A 19,903-nucleotide genomic window follows, 5' to 3' on the forward strand; every position below is an offset into this window, starting at 1 on the left:
AGGCGGTGTACACCCTGGACAAGTCGCCACCTCATCACAGGGCCAACACAGATAGACAACATTCACACACTCGGGACCATTTAGTGTTGCCAATCAACCTATCCCCAGGTGCATGTCTTTGGAGGTGGGAGGGGCTTATCCCCAGGTGCATGTCTATGTAGGTGGGAGGAGCCTATCCCCAGGTGCATGTCTTTGAGGTGGGAGGAGCCTATCCCCAGGTGCATGTCTTTGGAGGTGGGAGGAGCCTATCCCCAGGTGCATGTCTATGGAGGTGGGAGGAGCCTATCCCCAGGTGCATGTCTTTGGAGGTGGGAGGGGCCTATCCCCAGGTGCATGTCTATGGAGGTGGGAGGAGTCTATCTCCAGGTGCATGTCTTTGGAGGTGGGAGGGGCTACCCCCAGGTGCATGTCTTTGGAGGTGGGAGGAGCCTATCCCCAGGTGCATGTCTTTGGAGGTGGGAGGAGCCTATCCCTAGGTGCATGTCTTTGGAGGTGGGAGGAAGCTGGAGTACCCCGCGGTCACGGGGAGAACATGCAAACTCCACACAGAAAGATCCCGAGCGCAGGATCAAACCCAGGACCTTTGTATTGTGAGGCACACGCACTAACCCCTCTGCCACCGTGCTGCCCATATGTAAATGTATCCAGTTATAAACATTCATTCACTTTCTTCTTTCCTTCATGGATATAAACTTTACCACTGCCAGCATTTCTGTCTATATTTTTATTGTAATATTTTCAGAATGTGTTTGTTCTATTTTTGGCCAAAGTAAGACAAAGAAAACAATCTGAAAGTGTCTTTTTTTTTGTTGTTTTAATGCCATGATTTGAATAGTCCGTGTGCACACATTTTCCTCCATGAGCTACAATGACTTTATAGACACCCCCGTTCCAAATAAACTGATTTTCAGTGGACAGTAAATCTCCTCTGCTATAAAAACTGTGGACAATGAGTCCTCCACAGTCATTTTATGTCATGTGCACGCTCGTTACCACACACAGTTCATTATTCAAAGAATGAGTCATTAAAAAAGAGAATCAAGATGACCTCAATGCTCCAACTTTATGAGGGGGAAAAAAGCCAAAGCTGCAAAGTTAAGGAGGTGACTAATAACAATTTAGCCACAAGTGAGTGGCGTAAAAGATGAGATTGCACACAAATAAGAGACAAATAAGACACGTGTTCTGCTCAGTCGTCATTGTTTGTTTGGGGAGGAACCTTCTTCCTCTAACTTGAATAACACTGACCACATGCTAGACTCATTACACACACTAGCCAGGCCAAAATGTCACAAACCCAGTCCAGTAAAAATAAGTTTGTTTCTGTGCCTTAAATCAGTGTTTTTCAACCACTGTGCCGTGGCACACGAGTGTGCCGTGAGATACAGTCTGGTGTGCCGTGAGAGATTATCTAATTTCACCTAATTGGGTTCAAAATATTTTTGCAAACCAGTAATTGTAGTCTGCAAATGATGTGTTGTTGTTGAGTGTCGGTTCTGTCTAGAGCTCGGCAGAGTAACCGTGTAATACTCTTCCATATCAGTAGGTGGCAGCAGGTAGCTAATTGCTTTGTAGATGTCGGTAAACAGCGGGAGGCAGTGTGCAGGTAAAAAGATGTCTAATGCTTAAACCAAAAATAAACAAAAGGTGAGTCCCCCAAAGAAAAGCCATTGAAGCTTAGAGAAGGCTATGCAGAACGAAACTAAAACTGAACTGGCTACAAAGTAAACAAAAACAGAATGCTGGACGACAGCAAAGACTTACTGTGGAGCAAAGACGGCGTCCACAAAGTACATCCGAATATGACATGACAATCAACAATGTCCCCACAAAGAAGGATGAAAACAACTGAAATATTCTTGATTGCTAAAACAAAGTAGATGCGGGAAATATCGCTCAAAGGAAGACATGAAACTGCTACAGGTAAATAAATACCAAAAAAACAGGAAAAGCCACCAAAATAGGAGCGCAAGACAAGAAGTAAAACACTACACACAGGAAAACAGCAAAAAAAGTCCAAATAAGTCAGGGTGTGATGTACACCTACTTTGAGACAAGAGCTATAGTGATGCATGCTTGGCTATGCTTTAAAGTAGAGATGTCCGATAATGGCTTTTTGCCGATATCCGATATTGTCCAACTCTTTAATTACCGATACCGATATCAACCGATACTGATATATACAATCGTGGAATTAACACATTATTATGCCTAATTTGGACAACCAGGTATGGTGAAGATAAGGTTGTTTTTTTTTTTATTAATAAAATAAGATAAATAAAATAAAAACATTTTCTTGAATAAAAAAAGAAAGTAAAACAATATAAAAACAGTTACATAGAAACTAGTAATGAATGAAAATGAGTCAAATTAACTGTTAAAGGTTAGTACTATTAGTGGACCAATCAACAATCATGTGTGCTTACGGACTGTATCCCTTGCAGACTGTATTGATATATATTGATATATAATGTAGGAACCAGAATATTAATAACAGAAAGAAACAACCCTTTTGTGTGAAAATATGAGTGTAAATGGGGGAGGGAGGTTTTTTGGGTTGGTGTACTAATTGTAAGTGTATCTTGTGTTTTTTATGTTGATTTAATAAAATAAATAAATAAAATAAACGATAGATAAAAAAAAAAACGATACCAATAATTTCCGATATTACATTCTAAAGCATTTATCGGTTTAAAGTCATATCCAACAATTGCAGCAACAACTTTTTATTGTCTACTGAGTTTCATTTCTTAATGATTTCTGCTGGTGGTGTGCCTCCGGATATTTTCAATGAAAAAAAAAGGTTTGAAAAACACTGCCTTAAATGATGCGGAAACCTGCAATTATGGCAGTTCTTATTTATGTTGTTTGTCACAATCACAATTGAATATAAGTTGAAAAGGATTTGCAAATCATTGTATTCTCTTTTTATTTACCATTTACACAACGTGACAACTTCACTGCTTTTGGGTTTGAATATGTATTTAATGTAACTGGAGAGCCCCTGCTTGACAGCCTTTAACTATTGCATGGACCAGAACTCTTACACAAGAGTGTGTGTGTGTGTTTTCACACCGGCCCACTCAACTTTTACTCTCACCTCCAAAAAAGTAATGCATAAAGTGTTTCAGTCCGACCACTTCCTGTACGGGGCTGCCCCTAATGGAGTGTCCACTGTGTGTCTTACCTGACACGTCACAAGCGGTTCTCCTCAGGCGTGTGTTCACAGCTGCTTCTCATATCTGCCAGATAAGAACAACTATCAGGAGCCCAGAAAAAAAAAAAAACATCAATCTTAACTCCCAGATGACTCAAGAATGCCATTATTTTCTGAAATAAATCTGACAAGGCCACACAAGGCCAGCTTCATTACATGGCTGCACTTGAGCAGATTTATGTTCCTCGTGCACGTTTCTGACGCTCAAGGAACTCTTTGTTTTACAGCTTGTAGCATATGAAAATCACTTTTTCAACATTCCTGACTTGTATAAATGACCGCGCTCGGCATTGAAGGAATACTTGGAGAATTAATTGGAGGCTTCAGTGTTATTCATTCAAATCTACTAAGGAAATGTGCTTTTCCAGCCAGGGTACACACCTCAATTATTTGAAGGCACTTGGTTGGGGGGCACGGTGGTACAGGGGTTAGTGCATGTGCCTCACAATACCAAGGTCCTGAGTAGTCCTGAGTTCAATCCCGGGCTTGGGATCTTTTCTGTGTGGAGTTTGCATGATCTCCCCGTGACTGTGTGGACTTCCTCCCACCGCCAAAGACATGCACCTGGGAATAGGCTCCTCCCACCTCCAACGACATGCACCTGGGGATAGGTTGATTGGCAACACTAAATGGCCCCTAGTCTGTGAATGTTGTCTGTCTATCTGTGTTGGCCCTGCGATGAGGTGGCGACTTGTCCAGGGTGTACCCCGCCTTCCGCCCGAATGCAGCTGAGATAGGCTCCAGCGCCCCCCGCCAAGAGGTAAAAAATTGGATGGATGGATGGATGGTTGTGGGGCTGTTCAAAAAAAAAAAAAGAATTCCCTCAATAAATTGTTGTGTTGTAAAGAAAATCTCATTCTCAATATTTTGTTACCTCAGTGTTTTTCAACCACTGTGCCGCGAGATATTGCCTGGTGTGTCGTTGGAAATTATGCAATTTCACCTAGCCGTTGCTATAGTTATTATCAATTGTGCTGAAGTTGTACTTTTCTATCCGTGCAAAGGGACAGCTGGCAATCCAAAAGCTTGCGATTCGTCTCGTGTCAGTTTTTGTGTCCAGACTCGGCCTGCTGTGTTGTTGTTGAGTGTCTGTGCTGTCTAGAGCTCGGCAGAGTAACCGTGTAATACTCTTCCATATCAGTAGGTGGCAGCAGGTAGCTAATGGCTTGGTAGCTGTTGGAAACAGCGGGAGGCAGCGTGCAGGTAAAAAGGTGTCTAATGCTTAAACCAAAAATAAACAATAGGTGAGTGCCCCTAAGAAAAGGCATTGAAGCTTAGGGAGGGCTATGCAGAACGAAACTAAAACTGAACTGGCTACAAAGTAAACAAAAACAGAATGCTGGACGACAGCAAAGACTTACTGTGGAGCAAAGACGGCGTCCACAAAGTACACCCGAACATGACATGACAATCAACAATGTCCCCACAAAAAAAGATAGCAACAACTGAAATTTTCTTGATTGCTAAAACAAAGTAGATGAGGGAAATATCGCTCAAAGGAAGACATGAAACTGCTACAGGAAAATACCAAAAAGAGAGAAAAAGCCACCAAAATAGGAGCACAAGACAAGAAGGAAAACACTACACACAGGAAAACAGCAAAAAAGTCCAAAGAAGTCAGGGTGTGATGTGACAGGTGGTGACAGTACACCTACTTTGAGACAAGAGCTATAGTGATGCATGCTTGGTTATGCTTTAAAGTCATATCCAACAATTGCGACGACAACTTTTTACTGTCAACTGAGTATCGTTTTTTTAATGATTTCTGCTGGTGGTGTGCCTCCGCATTTTTTCAACGCAAAAAATGTGCCGTGGCTCAAAAAAGGTTGAAAAACACTGATGTAGACCATTCCTAAGTGAAAGTAGACTACCGGTACATCTCAATTTGGACAACATTCAACTGGGATTAAAAATATCATGGCTGAAAACGCCTGAAGGTTGTTGTTTTTTTTTTTACATAAAAACACCATTTGATGAAATGTAAAACTTGTTTTTGCAACTCTTCTTGATACTCCTCATCTGCTGCCAAAGAGGCCGCAAAAAGCGAGCGGTGAAAATTGCTCGGCTCGCCGCCCCGCACTTCAAAATTAAAACAAAAAATAATGTCCGTACGCGTGCTCGGAGTCACGTCGACCCCAGAAAACTCTCCACCGGTTAGCCCAAGTAACACATATTTCAACACGCGGGCCTCGTTAAAACGGCAAGCGATCATCTCCTGAGGTCCGACACGCTCGCACGTTGAAGCTCTTAAGAAAAAAACGTCACTTTGGAGAAAAACATGAGGTGTGGAAAGAAAAGGTTTTCTTGAATTGAGCGCAGGGTCGATGTGGAAACGTGGAAAGGAGGCTGCAGCTGGAAGTGGTTTGAAGTGTTTGGCACATGCAGCGATGAGATCTGGGGGATTAAGAACATCTATGTGACAACATGCCAACATTCCATGTGCTGCACTTCAAGCAAGCAGCAACAGAGGAAAGGAAGAGTGACATTTACATTTCTGCATGTCTTATGTACAGGAGGAGACTGCCACCTACAGGCCAAGTTGCTGTCTTACTGACAGGATGCAGTGTGTGACCTCGGACTAACGTGCAGAGTTCCCCAGGGTTCAGTTCTTGGCCCTGCACTCTTCAGCATCTACATGCTGCCACAAGGTGACATCATACATGTTAGCTTTCACTGTTATGCTGATGACAGACAACTCTACATGCCCGTAAAGATGACCAACACACCAGATTGTAGTCAGCTGGAGGCGTGTCTTAATGACATTCAACAATGGATGTCCAGCTACTTTTTGCATCTTAACGCTAAGAAAACGGAAATGCTGATTATCGGTCCTGCTAAACACCGACACTTATAATATAGTATTATAATAATACCACCTTAACATTTGACAACCAAACAATTATACACTTATTTAATAATACCACTTTAACATTTGACAACCAAACAATTACACTCCTATATAATAAAACCACCTTAACATTTGACAACCAAACAATTATACACTTATTTAATAATACCGCCTTAACATTTGACAACCAAACAATTACACTCCTATTTAATAAAACCACCTTAACATTTGACAACCAAACAATTACACTCCTATTTAATAATACCGCCTTAACATTTGACAACCAAACAATTACACTCCTATTTAATAATACCGCCTTAACATTTGACAACCAAACAATTACACACTTATTTATTAATACCACCTTAACATTTGACAACCAAACAATTGCACTTATTTAATAATACCACCAACCAAACAATTATACACTTATTTACTAATACCACCTTAACATTTGACAACCAAACAATTACACTTATTTAATAATACCACCTTAACATTTGACAACCAAACAATTACACTCCTATTTAATACCACCTTACATTTGACAACCAAACAATTATACACGTATTTAATAATACCGCCTTACCATTTGACAACCAAACAATTACACACTTATTTAATAATACCGCCTTAATGTTTGACAACCAAACAATTGCACTTATTTAATAATACCACCTTAACATTTGACAACCAAACAATTATACACTTATTTAATAATACCACCTTAACATTTGACAACCAAACAATTATACACTTATTTAATAATACCGCCTTAACATTTGACAACCAAACAATTACACTCCTATTTAATAAAACCACCTTAACATTTGACAACCAAACAATTACACTCCTATTTAATAATACCGCCTTAACATTTGACAACCAAACAATTACACACTTATTTAATAATACCGCCTTAATGTTTGACAACCAAACAATTGCACTTATTTAATAATACCACCTTAACATTTGACAACCAAACAATTATACACTTATTTAATAATACCGCCTTAACAATTGACACCCAAACAATTACACACTTATTTATTAATACCACCTTAACATTTGACAACCAAACAATTATACACTTATTTAATAATACCACCTTAACATTTGACAACCAAACAATTACACACTTATTTATTAATACCACCTTAACATTTGACAACCAAACAATTGCACTTATTTAATAATACCACCAACTAAACAATTATACACTTATTTACTAATACCACCTTAACATTTGACAACCAAACAATTACACTTATTTAATAATACCACCTTAACATTTCACAACCAAACAATTCCACACTTGATTATTAATACCACCTTAACATTTGACAACCAAACAAGTATACACTTATTTAATAATACCACCTTAACATTTGACAACCAAACAAGTATAAACTTATTTATAAATACCACCTTAACATTTGACAACCAAAAAATTGCACTTATATAATAATACCACCTTAACATTTGACAACCAAACAATTATACACTTATTTAATAATACCACCTTAACATTTGACAACCAAACAATTACACACTTATTTATTAATACCACCTTAACATTTGACAACCAAACAATTGCACTTATTTATATAATACCACCAACCAAACAATTATGCACTTATTTACTAATACCACCTTAACATTTGACAACCAAACAATTACACTTATTTAATAATACCACCTTAACATTTCACAACCAAACAATTCCACACTTATTAATACCACCTTAACATTTGACAACCAAACAAGTATACACTTATTTACTAATACCACCTTAACATTTCACAACCAAACACCTATGTAATAATACCACCTCAACATTTGACAACAAAACAATTACACACTTATTTAATACCACCTTAATATTTGACAACCAAACAATTATACACTTATTTACTAATACCACCTTAACATTTTACAACCAAACAAGTACACACCTATTTAATAATACCACCTTAACATTTGACAACAAAACAATTACACACTTATTTAATAATACCACCTTAACATTTGACAACCAAACAATTACACACTTATTTAAATAAAACCACCTTAACATTTGACAACCAAACAATTACACACTTATTTATAATACCACCTTAACATTTGACAACCAAACAATTACACACCTATTTAATAATACCACCTTAACATTTGACAACCAAACAATTACACAAGGCGACTCGATAACATTTTTTGGGTATTATCTTCGACCCAACTCTCTCGCTTGAGTCACACATTAAGAGTGTTACTACAACAACCTTCTTTCATCTCCGTAATATCGCTAGAAATTATCCCATTTTGTCCACTAGCGACGCTGAGATCATTATTCATGCGTTCGCTACCTCTAGTCTTGATTACTGTAACGTATTATTTTGGGGTCTCCCTATGTCTAGCATTAAACGATTACACTTGGTACAAAATACGGCTCCTAGACTTTTGACAAGTCTCACCTGCACTGGCTTCCTGTGCATTTAAGATGCGACTTTAAGGTTTAAGGGTCTAGCTCCATCCTATTTTGCTGATTGTATTGTACCATATGTCCCGGCCAGAAATCTGCGTTCAAAGAACTCTGACTTATTAGTGATTACCAGAGCCCAAAAAAAGTCTGCAGGCTTTAGAGGCGTTTTTATTGGGGCTCCAGTACTCTGGAATGTTCTACCGGTAACAGTTAGGGATGCTACCTCAGTAGAAGCATTTAAGTCCCATCTTAAAACTCATTAATACACCCCTTATATAGACCCCTTTTTAGACCAGTTGATCTGCCACTTCTCTTTTCTGCTTTGCTCTGCCCCCCTCTCCCTTGTGGAGAGGTTATCAGGTTACCACGGCACAGTCTCCACATAAGATGAGCGAGCTGTTCAAAGTCGGGACCCAGGATGGACCACTCCTCTGTGCATCAGTCGGGGACGTCTCTGCCCCACGACGTGTCTACATGCAAGATGATCTCCTGCTGGCCCCACTATGGACTGGACTCTCACACTATTATGCTAGATCCACAATGGACTGGACTCTCACACTATTATGTTAGATCCACCATGGACTGGACTCTCACACTATTATGTTAGATCCACTATGGACTGGACTCTCACTATTATGTTAGATCCACTATGGACTGGACTCTCACACTATTATGGTAGATCCACTATGGACTGGACTCTCACTATTATGTTAGATCCACTATGGACTGGAGTCAACACTATTATGTTAGATCCACTATGGACTGGACTCTCACACTATTATGTTAGATCCACTATGAACTGGACTCTCACTATTATGTTAGATCCACTATGGACTGGACTCTCACACTATTAAGAGTCCCACATCTGCGGTCCTCTCCAAGGTTTCTCATTGTCATCCCATTGGGTTAAATTTTTTCTTGCCCTGATGTGGGATCTGAGCCGAGGATGTCGTTGTGGCTTGTGCAGCCCTTTGAGACATTTGTGATTAAGGGCGATATAAGTAAACTTTGATTGATTGATAATCAACATAGTAATAAATAGGGTTGTACAGTATACCGGTACTAGTATAGTATCACGGTACTAATGAATCAAAAACGGTATTATACCCTGTTTGAAAAGTACCGGTTTGCCATATATATATATTCTTTTTTTACAGGCATGACGGCGCTTCGTCGTCATGTCGTGACATTGCTGGTTTTATGAGCAAAGGAGCATATTCGGCAGCGCACACACACACAGAGTACTTACAAGCACACAGTGCGTAGACAGAAAAGGGAGAACGGACGCATTTTAGTCTAAAAATTTTATTTATTTAGAAAAGTACCGAAAAATATCGAAATATATTTTGGTACCGGTACCAAAATATTGGTATCGAGACAACCCTAGTGATAACACAATTCATCATTTTATGTATTTTTCTAACGTTCTGTACGGTTTTAATATGCATGTATTGTATTATTTTCTTTTTAACATGTCTTATGAAGCACATTGGACACCCTTGTAATGTTGTAAGGTGCCATACAGATTGATTTGTTTGGACCTCGACTGATTTGCCCCAAAGATAATAATGGAATTCATCTGTTCCAGGGTCAAAGTGTTGCCATTGGCTTTTCCCTGCAAGTCAGTCTCATGAATGGGTTTGATTTCCTTTCTAAAACCCGATGCCTTTCATTCATTCATTCATTCATTTTTTATTTATCTCCTTCATTGATGTGCATTTTTGATCAATAGACAATTAAACTTTAGCAACTAAACACATATTTACACACCTATGCTTGAGAAGGAACAGGATGAAGAAAATCTTATATTTCCTGCCCCCTCCAACATAATAAGTAGTTAATGGATAGCCCAGATTCACAAGCATACAAACCAAACAAATACATCCAAATATAATGAAAACAAACAAAAAACACACAAAAAAAAACAAAAAGTGCAAAACTTCATGAAGTACAAACCGAACAAAAAAAATAATATACACCTCACGGGATGATACAAAACAAATACAAAACCAGACAAAAAAAATAGTAAAATAATAAATATAAAGCAAAATGTAGACACTTACCATATGATCTTATTGTTCTGTCTTTATATCTTTTTTCAACTGGAATATATTTCTACAATCTTTTATCTCATTGTAAAGAGAATTCCATAGTTTAACCCCCACCACTGATATACACATTTGTTTTAAAGTTGTCCTTGAATACTGATGTTTGACATGACCTTTTCTTCTATGCTCTTCATTCTCAGAAGTGATGGCAAATTGTTTTGGTAAATTTCCTGGTAATGTTTTACTTTTAGCCTTAAACATAACACATAATGTCTGTAACTTTACTAGCTCCTGTAGTTTCAATAAAGCAGGATTAATAAATAATATGTTAGTGTGTTCTACATAATCTGCTTTATGAATAATCCTTATAGCTCTTTTCTGTAGTTGATACAGTGCCTTTATGTTACTCTTTTATGTGTTCCCCCACAGTAGCTGATATATGGCAATATAAGTGCACAATACAATATACGCATTGCCCTATAATCTAACACATATTTTACCTAATTTAATATAAAAATACTCTTAGACATCTTATTCCGTACATGTGCAATATGAGATTTCCATGTCAGACCGTCATCCGGTATCACTCCTAAAAATCTAAGTTCAGAAATCCTTTCAATATCAATTCCATCTATTGACAGTTTGATTGTTTCCTCCCTTTTCCTCTTACAAAAAATCATAAACTTTGTTTTTTTTTTTACATTTAATGATAACTTATTGATATCAAACCATCTCTTAAGTTTAATCATTTCCTGGTCAATAATGTCTGATAACGCTTTTAAGTCATGTCTCGAACTGTAAAAGTTGGTGTCGTCCGCAAATAATACAAATTTCAATAACTTTGATACCTCACATATATCATTAATATATAAAATAAACAATGTTGGTCCCAAAACCGAACCTTGTGGAATTCCACATTCAATCCTCATTTGTTCAGATGTATTACCCACAAAATCCACAAACTTTTGTCTATTATCTAAATAACTTCCTAGCCAGTCTAAAACTACTCCTCTCACACCAAATGAATGCAACTTGGACAATAATATAGAATGATCTATAGCAGGGGTGCTCACACTTTTTCTGCAGGCGAGCTACTTTTCAATTGATCAAGTCGTGGGGATCTACCTCATTCATATATATAATTTATATTTACTTATTTATGAAATATATGTTTTTGTTAACAAGTTAAAGGTGTTTAATGATAATGCAAGCATGTTTAACACATATAGTTAATATTGTTAATAAATTAAAGGTGTTTAATGAAAATAAAAGTATGTTTAATACATATAGTTAATATTGTTAACAAGTTAAAGATGTTTAATGATAATGCAAGCATGTTTAACACATATAGTTAATATTGTTAACAAGTTAAAGGTGTTTAAAGATAATACAAGCATGTTTAACACTTATAGTTAATATTGGTAATAAGTTAAAGGTGTTTAAAGATAATACAAGCATGTTTAACATATAGTTAGTATTGTTAACAACTTAAAGGTGGTTAAAGATTATACAAGCATGTTTAACACATATAGTTAATATTGTTAATAAGTTAAAGGTGTTTAAAGATAATACAAGCATGTTTAACACATATAGTTAATATTGTTAATAAGTTAAAAGTGTTTAAAGATAATACAAGCATGTTTAACACATATAGATTCCTTTCTTTCATGAAGACAAGAATATAAGTTGGTGTATTACCTGATTCTGATGACTTGCATTGATTGTAATCAGACAGTAGTGATGATAACGTCCGCATTTTCGAATGGAGGAGAAAAAAAGTCCTCCTTTCTGTCCAATGCCACATGAAAGTGGTTGGTTTTTGGCATCTTATTTGTCCAGCTTCCGTACTCCTTTGTATGCACTTTACAAGAAATACATTGTCGGCAAACTCCGTAACTTGCTAGCTTTTGCACGCCAGCTTTCTGAGACTCTTATTTTGTTACTAGCGCAGGCAGGATGAAGCAGCACTTTTATTGTGCAACTGTGCAGCCGGTCTTTGAAGTTTTGACGACAGGTACGGCGTCAGAGTCTGTTGAAATAAAGTGTTTCTCGCCTTCCTGTCGGTAATTTTAATGAGCTGGCAGCAGCCAGCGTCATCTCAGAAGACCCTCGGGTGCCGTGAATGTCAATCAAGTGACGAAAGTGACGTCACAGTGAAGATTTATGATCGCTCATTTTTAGGACTATTTTTTTAATGCCTGGCTGGTGATCGACTGACACACCCTCCGAGATCGACCGGTAGCTCGCGATCGACGTAATGAGCACCCCTGATCTGTAGTGTCAAATGCTTTTTTAAGATGGATAAACAGTCCTATAGTGTATTTCTTATTATCAGTTGCTGTTGCTATATCCTCCATTATATTCATTACAGCTGAAGCAGTAGATCTATTGGTCCAGAATCCATACTGGCTTTCACTCAACAGCATGTTCTTTTCAATAAAACTGTCTAATTTTTCTACAAATATTTTTTCAATTATTTTAGAAAATTGTGACAGCAGTGACACCGGTTTTTAATTAGTAAATCTATGTTTATTGTTCAGGGTGTGCCCCGCCTTCCGCCCGATTGTAGCTGAGATGGGCTCCAGCGCCCCCCGCGACCCCGAAGGGAATAAGCGGTAGAAAATGGATGGATGTTTATCTCCCGTTTTAAAGAGTGGAATTATCTTTGCTACCTTCATTCTATTTGGAAAGGTCCCTGTTTGAAAAGAAAGATTAAAAACATAACAAAGAGGTTTGATGATACAGTTAATAGTCATTTTTACAAGTATCATGTCTATACCATCACTGTGTTGTCTTATTTTTCAGTTTTGTTATCATCGATACAATTTCATTTTCACCAACATCTCCTAGAACATGGGTGTCAAACTCTGGCCCGCCGTGTAATTTCACTTGGCCTTTGAGGCGATACCAAATTAACACTAAAGCTGGCCCGCCGATTATATATTATGGCGGTGCCGCGGAAACACTGCAATCACCGCTAATTCTAATACTTGCCAACCCTCCTGGGTGTCTTCTAACCTTCAGCACCCCTCCCGAAAATCGTCAGGTCTGCTTTTCAGTCAGTCCAACGAGTGCTGGCCCAGTCACATAAAATGTGCGGCTTCTGCACGCACACACAATTGAATGCAACGCATACTTCATCAACAGCGATACAGGTTACACTGAGGGTAGCCGAATAAAAAACTTCGACATTGTTAGAAATATACGCCACACTGTGAACCCACACCAAACAAGAGTGACAAACACATTTCGGGAGAACATCCGCACCGTAACACAACATAAACACAACAGAACAAATACCCAGAACCCTTTGCAGCACTAACTCTTCCGGGACGCTACAAAGTGTGTGTGTGTATGTGGGGGGAGGTTTGGTGGTAGCGGGGGTGTATTTTGTAGCGTCCCGGAAGAGTTAGTGCTGCAAAGGATTCTGGGTATTTGTTCTGTTGTGTTTATGTTGTGTTACGGTGTGGATGTTCTCCCGAAATGTGTTTGTCATTCTTGTTTGGTGTGGATTCACAGTGTGGCGTATATTTCTAACAGTGTTACAGTTTTTTTATACTGGCACCCTCAGTGTAACCTGTATCGCTGTTGATGAAGTATGCGTTGCATTCACTCGTGTGTGTGTACAGAAGCCGCACATATCTTGTGACTGGGTCTGAACGATGTTAGAATGGATGTAAAGCGGACGTGACGATAGCTTGTAGAGTACGTTAAAGGCAGTGCATTTCAGGCACGCCCCCAAGACTGTGGTCCGGGTGGACTACGAGATATAATGACCGATGAACACCTTCATTCGATAATGAAGGTTGCCTCAGCTCAAAGCCTGAGCCCCGACATTAATGAACTAGCATCCAAGAAAAGATGCCAGGTATCTGGCTTGGGCACATCAGATTAGATCAGTGTGTTGCAAACTGAGCAGTTTAAAGTCCTGCATGGTTGTTTTATTCATTGTTAGTTTATTTTCAAATTTATTAGCCTGTGGAAAAAGTTAATGTTGATATTTACCTCAGAAGGCTGCAAATAGAAAAGAGGCATTAAATTTTTATTTAAATTGTATTTGATATGCCATTGATATTTTTTAATTATTATTATTATTTGAAACTCGATTTTGCATGTCATTATAAAGTTATATAAGCCTTGCTTGTTCAATATTCAATGTAAAACTTGTTTGGGTCTCTATTAAAAGGTTCATTTGTTCAACATTGGCCTGCGGCTTTGTTCAGTTTTAAATTTTGGCCCACTCTGTATTTGAGTTTGACACCCCTGTCCTAGAAGCATGGACTGTAGCACTTTGCTTCCCCCTCTCCATCCATTCTAGCCGGGAATTGAACCCACGCCCTCTGCCATGCAAGGCAGCTATTCAAGTATAAAAATAAGTTAACACGTCAAGGAATAGGTAGTGTACTCACCCATCGATGATGCTGTGTGTAGGCGTTCTCAAGGCTAGACACATCATGTCAGTAACTGTCAAACAAGTGTAAAAAGAAGCCGAGTAATGCACATGTAAACAATATGACAGTAGTGGAAGTGTGCACTTACCCATGACTTGGATGATGCAGACATGCAAAGTACTATAGAGAGAAAGATCATTCTGCTCTGCTTTTATTGTCGTTGACTTTAACTGTTGTACTTAGCAGCCAGGACAGACACTTGCTTCCACTATGTTGCAATATCCAAAGAACCTACGTACATTGTCAACATTGTACAGCTTCTTTTTTTGTTTTTTTAAACCAGAAATTACTCATTTTGACTAAAGAAATAGACCACAAAGAACAACTGAAGTTGTGTTCGATTTCTGTTTTTTCCCCCACTGGTACTGTTAAACACGCACAAAAAACACACAAAAGTCAAAGAAAAAAAAAACCTTTTTTGAGACATCAGTGATTTTTCCAGAACATTCTCCAAAACGTACACGTCAAGAGGCTTTGGAGTTTGACTATACTTGTAAAACAAGTGGCTTTTTTCAAATGAAGGTAATGCAACCGTGTTGTGCATGTGTGTGAGGAATTTATTTCAGACATAAAGTATTATTATTCACACTTCTTTACAATACGCCATAAAGTCCGGCGGTCATTTCAATACTTTAAACAACTTGACAGTAAAAGTCGACCATTTCAAAGACAGCCTATTAATTAGGTAAAAAACAGATGATGAGGAAAGACTTTGATTAGTCAACACAACCCCGAAGCAGCCGTTCTGATCCCGACACCAGCTTCTCTCCTCTAGAAAAACGGTGGCCTTATTTAAAGATTTACTACTTTATGATACAAGCTTTGATATAGACCACATTGCGTGTTAGTTTGTACATGTATTCATACTGACTTAAGTTCATAGCAGTGATAATCAAAAAGATACTCAAAAGAAAGAAATGGAAACTTTTTCCCACTGTTAGCACTTTTTTCCCCTTTTTCTCACCGTCAGCATCACACACACACACACACACACACACACACACACACACACACACACACACACACACACACACACACACACACACACACACACACACACAAACTCACACAAAGTCGCACGCTCCGAAATTGGAACAAATACCTATACACAAGATAAAAATCGATATATTTAAATTTCAATATTAATGATATTACTGGATTCCACGATAAAAGGCAAACGAGTAAAGACAGCATTCAAATGAAAAAGGACCCAAAAGACAATCCCTTTTTTCCCCCTATTAATGCTTCTTCATGCGAGTGGGAGGAGCTTTCGCCGCCATCGTCAAATTTGCAAGTGACTGGCCTCACGCTCTCCTCCCGTGACCGCGGAGAGGTCAAAGGTCACGCCTGGAGGCGCGACGAGAGCCTGGCTGCCGGTCTGTTCCTCTTTTTCTTCAAGAACATTTTAAAAATTGGTCCAAAGGAGCGAACACAAGTAATTTTCATGGCACGGACGCCACCGGTGCTGAGGCAGAAACGTGGGAAGAAGATGGCACAATTTGTCTCTGTTCCTCCGATGGAGAGGAAAAATAAGATCCATGGAGGAGGAGGAGGAGGAGGAACACCACACACTTGCCGTTAAACTGGTTAAGTGCATTAAGGGGTTAACAGCGTTCAGTCCGCAAATGCATCCGGCGCAATATTTTTTTTCCCCTTCTTTAAAAAGGTGTCCAGCGAGGGCTCGGTCGATGGCGATGATGTCACAGGGCAACCGTGATTCTTGTCGTGTTCGCAGTCAAGTGTGGATCAGTTGGCACAACAGAGAAAAAAGCCTCCAACAGGACGAAAAAAATCCAACCAAACATCAACTAAACTTCCAGTGATTCAGTCCACCGCTGACAGGATGACCAGCAAGAGGAAGGGGATCGTGTGTGTGTATGTGTGTGTGTGTGTGGTAGACGGAGAAGGGTATAGGAAATGTAGATTCCTTACAAGAGGAGACAGCAATTGCTCTCTGTGGTTTTTTCTCTGTTCCGTTGACCTAGAAAGAGCACAGAGAACAAGAAGTGAGAGTTGGCATTGTGGCGAATTCATTGTGGATCAATCATGCCTTGTTTCTTTGTCTACTTTGCCACCTAGAGCAGTGTTTTTCAACCACTGTGCCGCGGCACACTAGTGTGCTGTGAGATACAGTCTGGTGTGGGTTAAAAAAAATTTGCAAACCAGTAATTATAGTCTGCAAATGATGTGTTGTTGTTGAGTGTCGGTGCTGTCTAGAGCTCGGCAGAGTAACCATGTAATACTCTTCCATATCAGTAGGTGGCAGACGGTAGCTAATTGCTTTGTAGATGTCGGAAACAGCGGGAGGCAGGGTGCAGGTAAAAAAGTGTCTAATGCTTAAACAAAAAATAAACAAAAAGGTAAGTGCCCCTAAGAAAAGGCATTGAAGCTTAGGGAAGGCTATGCAGACCGAAACTAAAACTGAACTGGCTACAAAGTAAACAAAAACAGAATACTGGACGACAGCAAAGACTTACTGTGGCGCAAAGACGGCGTCCACAAAGTACATCCGAACGAAGAAGGATAAAAACAAAGTAGATGCGGGAAATATCGCTCAAAAAGGAAGACATGAAACTGCTACAGGAAAATACCAAAAAAAGAGAAAAAGCCACACTCCACACAGAAAAACAGCAAAAAAGTCTAAATAAGTCAGGGTGTGATGTGACAGGTGGTGACAGTACACCTACTTTGAGACAAGAGCTACAGTGATGCATGCTTGGTTATGGTTTAAAGTCATATCCAACAATTGCGACAACGACTTTTTACTGTCAAATGAGTTTCGTTTTTTAATGATTTCTGCTGGTGGTGTGCCTCTGGATTTTTTCAACACAATGTGCCTTGGCTCAAAAAAGGTTGAAAAACACTGGTCTAGAGAAGTACAAGATGACATCCACAGGATGTTGGGCTACGTCTACAGTACAACGCCAGTGGCCACCATTAGTCTGTGCAGTATAAACCTGACTGAGTTTCCATTCACTTAGTCTGCTTTCTCAAATACCATATTTTCCAGACTATAAAGCGTACTTAAAATCTTTTTTTCCCCCCTCAAAACTCGACAATGTGCCTAATAACCCGGAGCGCCTAATGTAAGGAGTAATTTTGGTTTTGCTTACCGACCTCGAAGAAATTTTATTTGGTACCTGGTGTAATGATAAGTGTGACCAGTAGATGGCAGTCAGACATAAGGGATACGTGTAGACAGCAATATGATGGCAATATGACTCAAGTAAACAACACCAACATTTTATATGTTCCAATGAAAATATAGAACATTACACACGGCGCTCAAAAATCTATCAAAGTGTTTTAGTAGGACTTTGGTAAGCTATGAAGCCGCACCGCTTAATTTTTTTTTATTATTATGGTGTGTCTATAAGGTAAGACATTATCTGGCGTTTTGTTTCACAATATTATGCAAAAGCAACTTTTCTTACCTTCTGGTACCTGCTGATGTGTATTTGGGATCTGCATAAATCCTGAAGTCCGCCTTGGTAGTCCTTACCAACACCATAGTCGATAAGCTTCTTCTTTTTCTCTATCTTCTTGTTATGGGACATTTTTCCTCCACTGTTGTCATTTCTAATATAAAGTAGTGTAAAGTTCTTACTTATATCTGTCAGTAAACTCGCCATGAAAACACTAAAACATACCGGTGTAGTGGGCTTACATTATTCACCCGAGGAACTTTAGTTATTAGAGAGTTCCGGTCGGACGGTTTTTCACGGGACACATTTCGGGCGCTGTTGTTGCACGAGTGAGCCACGGATGAGGAGATGCTGCTCCGTTATTGATTGAAGTAAAGTCTGAATGTCATTAAAACAGTTAGCGCCATCTTTTTTGACACTTCTTCCTTCCCGTCCTTGCACGCTACACCGCTACAACAAAGATGACGGGGAGAAGACGCTGTCGAAGGTGAGCCACGTAAATAAGACGGCGCATCCTGAAGAGACTGTCAGAAAGTGACTTGAAGATGATGTGTAAAACATCATCTATGCAACATTTTGACCAAAGAACCACCATTACATGTTATGTAGACCACAAGGAAGTCTTTTACATTTAGAAAAAATATATAAATAATATGACCCCTTTAATGCGCCCTATAATCCGGTGTGCCTTATATATGAAAAAAAGATCGAAAATAGACCATTTATCGGCAGTACGGTCCGGAAAATACGGTAGTTAGTTTTTTCTGTATTTTCACACCTACTTGTGAAGTCCCAGTGTCCGTGCACAGTATCGAATGCAACTATTGCTCGTACGCCGTGTGCCTCCCAAATCACTCGGGGGCGCTAATTTCATTTTAGGCTTTTCCAGTTGACCTATGACATCGCACCAAAACAAAATACCTTTACCACTAAAGCCCAGTTCTTGTTCTTCGAGTGTGAAATACACTGTGGCACTTTATTCGGGCTTTGTGCAATGCAATACGTTTACATTCCTCCTTTTTATTTTCTATTTACCGTATTTTTCGGAGTATAAATTACTCCGGACTATAAGTAGCACCGGCCGAAAATGCATAATAAAGAAGGAAAAAAACATATATATAAGTCGCACTGGAGTATAAGTCGCATTTTTTGGGGAAATGTATTTGATAAAAGCCAACACCAAGAATAGACATTTGAAAGGCAATTTAAAATAAATAAAGAATAGTGAACAACAGGCTGAATAAGTGTACGTTATATGAGGCATAAATAACCAACTGGTATGTTAACGTAACATATTATGGTAAGAGTCATTCAAATAATTATAACATATAGAACATGCTATACGTTTACCAAACAATCTGTCACTCCTAATCGCTAAATCCCATGAAATCTTATACGTCTAGTCTCTTACGTGAATGAGCTAAATAATATTATT

At 38.8% G+C, this 19,903-nt stretch overlaps 1 protein-coding gene across 1 annotated transcript in view; it reads right to left on the reverse strand.

The window, feature by feature from the left end:
• Window positions 1–15,577: 15,577 nt before the first annotated feature.
• Window positions 15,578–19,903, reverse strand: part of ubl3b (ubiquitin-like 3b) — a 36,807-nt gene continuing 32,481 nt past the window's right edge. The window contains exon 6 of the mRNA XM_061930090.2: window positions 15,578–17,024. Coding sequence (XP_061786074.1) covers window positions 16,972–17,024 — 53 coding nt within the window. The 3' untranslated portion in view covers window positions 15,578–16,971. The remainder of the gene's footprint in view (window positions 17,025–19,903) is intronic.

Source organism: Nerophis lumbriciformis, linkage group LG36 (genome assembly GCF_033978685.3).
Source record: "Nerophis lumbriciformis linkage group LG36, RoL_Nlum_v2.1, whole genome shotgun sequence".
Classification (NCBI taxonomy): domain Eukaryota; kingdom Metazoa; phylum Chordata; class Actinopteri; order Syngnathiformes; family Syngnathidae; genus Nerophis; species Nerophis lumbriciformis.